This window comes from Sinohyriopsis cumingii, unplaced genomic scaffold, assembly GCF_028554795.1.
Source record: "Sinohyriopsis cumingii isolate HCF-2022 unplaced genomic scaffold, ASM2855479v2 utg000360l, whole genome shotgun sequence".
Classification (NCBI taxonomy): Eukaryota; Metazoa; Mollusca; class Bivalvia; order Unionida; family Unionidae; genus Sinohyriopsis; species Sinohyriopsis cumingii.
Window position 1 is genome coordinate 3,392,050 of NW_028315892.1, and position 7,951 is coordinate 3,400,000.

The following is a 7,951-nucleotide window of genomic DNA, read 5'->3' on the forward strand; positions in this document are numbered from 1 at the left end:
ACATTATGCCAAACCGAACCAAATGCCGTAGCTACCGTTAGCATTAGAGTATCTTGCAGCTTTGACAGAGAAATAAATTCGCCTTTATGTAATCCAAAATAAATCCCCGTCTATTTAAAGAGAGCAATAGTACATTATACACTATACAGTGGAAAATGAGACTAACCTTTCCATATTTCTTAGCTCTTATCAGAAACTCACCACCAGATTTAATAAATACACGAGTATTTATACTGATGTATCAAAGCATAAGGAAATGGCTTATGAAGCCATCGTTAGTGTAAATCACAATACAAACACACGAGTGCCAGATGGTATTTTAATATTTACAGCAGAAATCAAGGCAATAGACCTTGCTCTGAAATATAAAGAAAGCAAACATATTTTAAATACTGGCATCGTCACAGATTCGCTATCATTCCTTCAGTGACTACACAATAGGAACTTAGAAAACCCATCACTGACCAGTACTTTTATCAAACATACCATGCTGTTTACCTCTCACAGCCTAAGCTGATTGTAAAATATCATACACTGATTAAAACTCTGTATTAAAAACTCACTGTTTAGTAAGTGGAGTAAATTTGTGAAACAAATTCCATGTCATCAAGCCAACTTTATGAGATTGGACTCTTTCCCACAAAGCAATCCATAGGGACGAGTTAGTAATCGCAATAATTAAAACTGGGTCTGCCTATATAAACCACTCCATATAACTCGAATACCCACCTGAGTGCGTTTCTTGAAATGAACCCTTCACTCTAAATCACTTAGTGATAGAATGTCCAGCCCATACGCCATCATTTCTACATTTTCGACACATGATTGAACTTTTCGATATAGTAAACGTTTTACATTTTCAATTTCTTGACTGAAGTTAACATTTATCCTAACTTATAACTGTTGTACTATATTTTTTAATTTTATTTATCATATCTATTGTCAATCATCCTAAATATGTTTAGCTATCTAACTATTCATTTGCGCACAATATTTACATTCCACTTTTTCATATCTTACCCTCACCATCTTATAATTTAGCCTCTAATTGTTTGATTTTTTATTATCCATCTGTAAAATAATCTAGCAAATAACTTTTATATAGCATTACGGTGTTTGTATGCCTTGAAACCACACTCATTCAATACATAAATCGATCTTCTTACTATACTGACCAATGACGTTATATTGTTGCCATAATTATGAAATAAGGAACTAAAAAACAAGTGAAGACACTTCCTTTTAACCAGATTAAAAGATTGTATAAACATTATATCAACGGGTAAACACGATAGTTACATTTCGTTGTGAAATGCTAATAGTAATTTGTCATGATCTTCAGGAACTATTCCTGAATTGCATTCAAGAAACACAACAATTCTAAAATCACTGCTACTATATAATAACCCACTTTTATGCTAGTTTTTAAATGTGAAAGTATTGACAAAAAGTATGCCCAATAACCATAATATTGACCTATTTAGTATCGATTGGAATAACATATGTGCTGGGTATGATGTCATTTAAGTATGAAATACCAATGTCAGCATAGAGTGTCAGTTATGTATATTAAAGCATATGGAGTTATATAATCAAGATCCAAAAACTATTTTTAAATTCAAAAATCAAACTATTAGATTTGTAAGACAATAAGCTAATTTACTCGGTATATTACAGCCTACGGTTAACCCTACGGTAGACTAGTGGTTAATGCGTCCGAACGGATGCAGGAAGTCTTTAACACCGGCTGAACCATAACAAAGACTTATCAAAATGATACTAACAGCTGCCTTGCTGGGCCCTCACAATTAAGAGGTTAGTGTTAGGACTGGTCGGCAAGGTGACATGATACAGTGATTGTGTTTCACATTATGTTACATGTCTACTGCATGATGCCCCAATGCTAGACATCACAATAAACTGCCACACTGCAGACATTGTAGCGATATGACTGAAACATTGTTAGAGCAACGTCACAAATCCACATCACACAAACACACACACAACCAAATGAACAAGATAACGCTGAACGAATAGTTAATAACAAAATGAACTGCATACGTTAATGTCAAAAACTAAACTGAAAAGAACTTACAAAATAACACTCACTATATGAAATGGAAAGCGAAATATATCCGATTGTTCTAATCAGAGATATAGCTTAATGATCATGACGTAGAACATGTTAGAGCCAGCTTGTAACCTGTAAACAAGCACATAACACACAACTAGATAGTGGCATCAAAAGGCAAGTTGGAAAACATTCTAATGTATATGAAAATTAAAATATGTGAGTTTCAAGATTCAACAAGCCGTTAATAATATCGACGTTGCCGCAACGAGGATATATTCTCTATCAACAAATAATCTTTCATAGTAATTTATTTATGTATTCATATAAAACACCACAACTTATAGTTACATGATTCAAATGAACTAAACCAGATCCCAAGACCAACATATTAATCATAACCAGGTACATAAACACTTTAGGCTTTTGGTCAAATATAAATTGTACTTATAAACAATGACTAACGAAATATCAATAAGAGGATTAATAATGTACAGTTCTAGAATACAACAAAAGCATATACGATACGTCTCTATACATTACTTTATCTTATTAAAGTTGTAGAATGCAGTCTTCCATGAAACTGATTATATCTTTTAATTGGCCCACTTTCTGCGCCTGGCATGGAACGACATGGCCAATTTCACTATTTGTTGATTCACAACTACAGCAGGCTTGACAGTTACAATATCGTATTGTGAAATAAATGACTTGTTTTCACGTTTTAACGAACAACTTTATCAATAATTTACTTATTCCATCAGTCAAGATAACAGAACATAATATTTAGGCACACACGTATTATTTCGTTGCGCCAATTGGAGATATTTCAACCTTTTCTTCTACCCAATTATACCTAATCATTTAACTAGTTTTTCGCTATACTGGCGAATGGCATCTTACAATAAAAGGTCAATCAAGCTATGGTTGATCAGGTTCATTTGTCATTCTCTGCAGGGCTATGTTTTCGTTGGACGCTAAAGGTTCACTTTCCGGATTTAAATCTCCTGTTTCATCATCTGCATCAAATAAATAACAATAATCTCAAAGCTTTGTCTCTTTCTGATAAAGCAATCCAATCTCTCATATTACAAAGTTATAACGTACACTTGTTTCAATTTGCACAATTACTGACGCTAAATATATTATAAAATCCTCCAATATAATATATATCGATAACATGGAACGTGAAATATGTTTCGGATGGCAGAGAACACATATTGCCCGAGTCATATGCAATTTTAACCAGGGGACATTGTCAACATTATGCCGCGAATTAGAAGAAGCGAACATATATAAGATAGTCATAAGAATGCTTTTTATATAAGGGCAGTAATAATATCTAGACAATAGTCAGATTATGTCATATATAGTTTTATTGCAATATTTTGGAAATTTGGACGAAATGAAAAACAAATACAAAATTACATGAACGTTAACTAACTCATTATTTAGCAATGAACATAATTACATATTTATTAATTTTATACGTGTTGTTACCATTTTCCGAATTCAGTGCTATTTTAACAATGTTAAAGCATATTCATTTCCCTAATGAAGACAACAAGACTTTAACAGTTAACCAACTTGATTACTTGCAAAATTACAATTTTAATTTTAAAGGTGAAGACAGTTTTATTTGCAATAAAGAAATATAACTTACTATGTGTTCGTGTGATATAATATAATAGACCTGCAACTAATTATTTTATAAATTTGTACAGAATATTTGCAATCTTTGAAATGAAATGTTCTCTAGCTACCCACTCAGGAACATGCAGTTAAGGGTAAGTGCAAAACGAAACGGCAGCGATCTGCCTGAACAAATGCACCTCCATAATTTTCATCTTGCAAAATAAAGTATTTGTTGGGATTAAATCTCCTATTACTATATTACACACATATTTGGTCACATAGACCCGGTTATGTATTCATGAAACTATTGGAAACATATATTTAACACAATGTATTCGATATACAAAGCACATTGTAGAAACATCAGACTATGCTAATCATAACACAGCTTAGCTAGATAAATATGATACATATAACCTGTTCACAGGTAAAAGCAAATGAGCACACTAATAAATTCGAATGGAAAAATACACAGCATATCAAAGAAAGCAATATCAGCACATGAGTTTAGATAGTAGCACTAGGCTTTAGAAACGTTGTGTTTACAGTTATTTGCATTCCAAATATTGCAAATTATTCCCAGTGTTATTTATTTATATTAGTGCACTGTCTCCATAAGAAAACATAATATTCTCTTTATCAAAGTCCATATCATTTATACTTAATCATTTTAATCTTACCATACTGACCAGCAACCTCTTGGAATTGGTGTTGTTCTCTCACTGGTTTTTTTGTCCCAACACTTGCATGATTTTTAGGTCTAACTTCAAAATCTGTATAAAATAATTAAAATATGATAACTCGGCTGATTTTAATACCTCGTTTTTATACTTGTTAATAAAAGTGAAAGTACTCTTTTCAATTTTCAAAATGACTGCTGTTAAAGAGGTATGGTATGATAATCTCTAAAGCATTACATGTCGAAAAAAATATCTTTAAGAGCAAAAGGTAATCATACGTTTAAGATGGTAATATATATATATATATATATATATATATATATATATATATATATATATATATATATATATATATATATTTTAATATGTTCTACTATAATATGTACTTATTGTAGAGTGCGACAATGTATTTAGCGGTTAAATAACAACAACGACATGCTTTTAAAATATTTGTTGACTCTGAACATATATGAGAATTAACAGCTGAATAGTATACAAATATATATCAGCACTCAAAAAGGTACGTCACTTCCTGTGATAAAGCGTGGCAATTATAACTTATGCCTTAGATATAGCGACGAAGCATATTATTGAAAGAGTACAATATACCATAATAGTTCTAAGAACCTAACATATTGTACATAGTCGAGTTGTCATTTGTAATCTGTGTTGTTTTAGGGAGTTATTCAAAATAAATGTTGGTATTGTTTATAAACCTGGGCAATGTCAAACTAGTGCCATAGGAAACTTTTGATGTCAATGGTTTAAGTTTATTCTAGACGAGTAGCAAGTCGTTATTTATTTTAAGATGTATTCTTTTAGATAAAACAATTGTCAAGCAAAAGTTAATATGTTAGAATGATACTGTAATGATAAATACTAGAATACGCTCGTACACTTCATTCCATAAAAGACAACAATGACGTTAATTTTACCCTAATATATCCTCAATGGCTCCAGCTACTCTATAGAATGGTGACTGCAAGGAAAACATTATATTTAGGCACGATGGGCTGGCACTATTAGAACACAATATGTCCTAGAAGAAAATACACCGCATGTCCTTATGAAAAATTGGTATGAGTGATCTGGAAAAGGTATCCCCAATTTGTTGAATACTCGATAATGTATTGGATCAAATACAAGAACCAGTATTTTAGGGAAGTTTAAATAAATATATGCAATTCTTAACTACAATTGTGTAAGCTATTGGCAAAGAGCATGAGCTTGTAAACAAACACCGAAGTAACTAAGAACCAAAACGATACAGGCGTCAACCGGAGGTCAAGAAAAACTGCTCATAGCTCAGAACATTGAAGAGCCAGAATTTGAAAATCAATGACAAAAATAAGGAGCGTTTGCTATTTGTATTATACATTTCGAGAAAATGTGCGTGTATGTGAGTGTGTGTGCGGTTTTGAGATTTTAAATTAGATTTAACCATTTTCCAGACTTGACGATACGATGTCCACAGTGTGGCACTATATAGTGATGATTAGTACTGGGACATCATGCCGCATAAATGTTTCATCATTACCTACCCAGTCACTTTATCCAGACACCAGGCTGAATAGTCCTATCACTAACTTATTAATGATGAGCGTCAAGCGCGGCAGCTGTATGTACCGTTTTTATAAGTCTTCGGCATGACTCAGCCATGGTTCTAGGCGGACGCTCTAACAACTATAAAACTTGAGCGGTCATTTTAAAGGAAATAACAAAGAAAATAAACGATTTCATAGTTACATATCTTTCATGAACTTGACACTGTTCCTATAACCATTAGCAGCATTTGAACCTGTCTCTATTGATTTCATACGTACACTCCTGATGAAGAATGCACCAAAGCCATGTGAACTTGATCCAATTCCAACAACACCTCTGCCTGAGTGCTTAGATCCAGCATTGCCTTCACTAACTGATGTTATTAATACCTCTTTATTATCCGGGGAATTCATATCATTTTTCAAAACTGTCATTGTAAATCACCTGCTGAAGAAATCAACACTAGACCACAACGATTTAAAGAACTACCGCGCATTTTATAATCTGCCATTCATATAAAAGATTCTTAGAAAAAATTGTTATATACCGGCTTGTATCTGATTTGAAATCAATCAGTCTTTTTAGCAATGTACAATCTTCATATCGCCCAAGCCACATTACTGAAACTACTCTTCTAATAGTAGTTAATGGCATTCTCTCTGCTATGGATAGCGGAAAGATTATAGTCCTCGCCCTCCTTGATTCGTCAGCAGCATTTGACACAATAGACCATGATATATTATTTTACCTTCTCCAGCATGTATTTGGCCTTCATGATACAGCCTTACTGTGGTGCAGTCATACATGGTGAACAGGACAGAAATGGTGTCTGCAAATGGAATACACTCCAGCCTAGTTGATCTTTGTTGTGGTGTTTCACAGGGGTATGTTCTTGGCTTAGACCTGTTCTCTTCATTATAATCACTCAGCCGCTCTCAAGTGTCATATATCATCATCCAGTGTCTCACCAATTGTACGCTGATGACATCCGAATATACAAATCTAGCCACTCAACTAAAATTGATGCTACCACCCAAGGTGTAAAGAGGTGCATTTCTGATGTGAAATCATGGATGACATGTAACAAGCTGCAGATGAATGATGATAAAACTTAAACCATTCTTTTCACAACACAAAGACATTCTCATTCACTTCTTTACCTCAAAGAATAAATAACAGCAACACCAACATTAAATTCACACAATCATTACGAAACCTAGGTGTTACTCTGGACAGTACTCTCATATTGCGCCAACATGTCATGAACATACGCAAGGCTGTATATCTTGTGCTGAGATTCATCAACTGCATTCGCAAATATCTTTCAGGTGATGTCACTAAAACACTTGTGTGTTCATTAGTACTTTTAGGAATGGACTATGCTAACTCAGTTATGTCTGGTTCATCTCAATACCCCAGAAACTTCAAAAAATTAATAACACAGCTGCTCGGATCATTCTTCGAGTACCACGATTAGAGCACACCTCTCCGCTGCTCTGTACCCTGTGCTGCCTATCCATTCGATTAAGAATAAATCACTAAATTTGTTCTCTGTGCTATTTTGCATTGACGGACCCTAGACCAACCTACATATCCAACCTCACCCATGATTAAACACCAGCAGGATACTTACGCTCCTCTTCTGACAATCGTATACTCATTATTCCCACTATGAAAACAGCTTTATTTTACATACCTGGACACAGCAACGTGGAATGAATTGCCCACTGAACTTAGACACATAGACACAGGTATGCCATTTAATAGTGCTCTCAAAAGTCACTTATTTCGACTGCAAGAACAAACGTACAGACCTTATAATGTTTCCTACCTTAAATAGTCTCAGCATGTTTTAGTATTTTCTAATATCATGGTCTTTGTTTTTGTAATCATATCAGTATAAATGCTTTTTATTTTATAGTTATTGTCTGATGTTGTAAAGCGCTCAGTTCTTCTAAAGGTTAGGCGCCTTACAAAGTCTTCATTAATATTTTCATTATTATTATAACTTAAAACATAT

General features: G+C 33.5%; 1 protein-coding gene across 5 annotated transcripts in view; it reads right to left on the reverse strand.

The window, feature by feature from the left end:
- Positions 1-305: 305 nt before the first annotated feature.
- LOC149774266 (uncharacterized) overlaps positions 306-7,951 on the reverse strand; it is a 46,784-nt gene continuing 39,138 nt past the window's right edge. For 4 of the 5 annotated variants that reach the window (XM_089945579.1, XM_089945574.1, XM_089945575.1 and 1 more), the window contains 2 exons: positions 4,387-4,479; positions 306-3,090 (listed from right to left, as the gene is read on the reverse strand). In XM_089945579.1, the coding sequence (XP_089801705.1) occupies positions 2,993-3,090; positions 4,387-4,479 (191 nt within the window). In that variant the 3' untranslated portion in view covers positions 306-2,992. The remainder of the gene's footprint in view (positions 3,091-4,386; positions 4,480-7,951) is intronic. The other variant, XM_089945577.1, reaches the window with a different exon arrangement.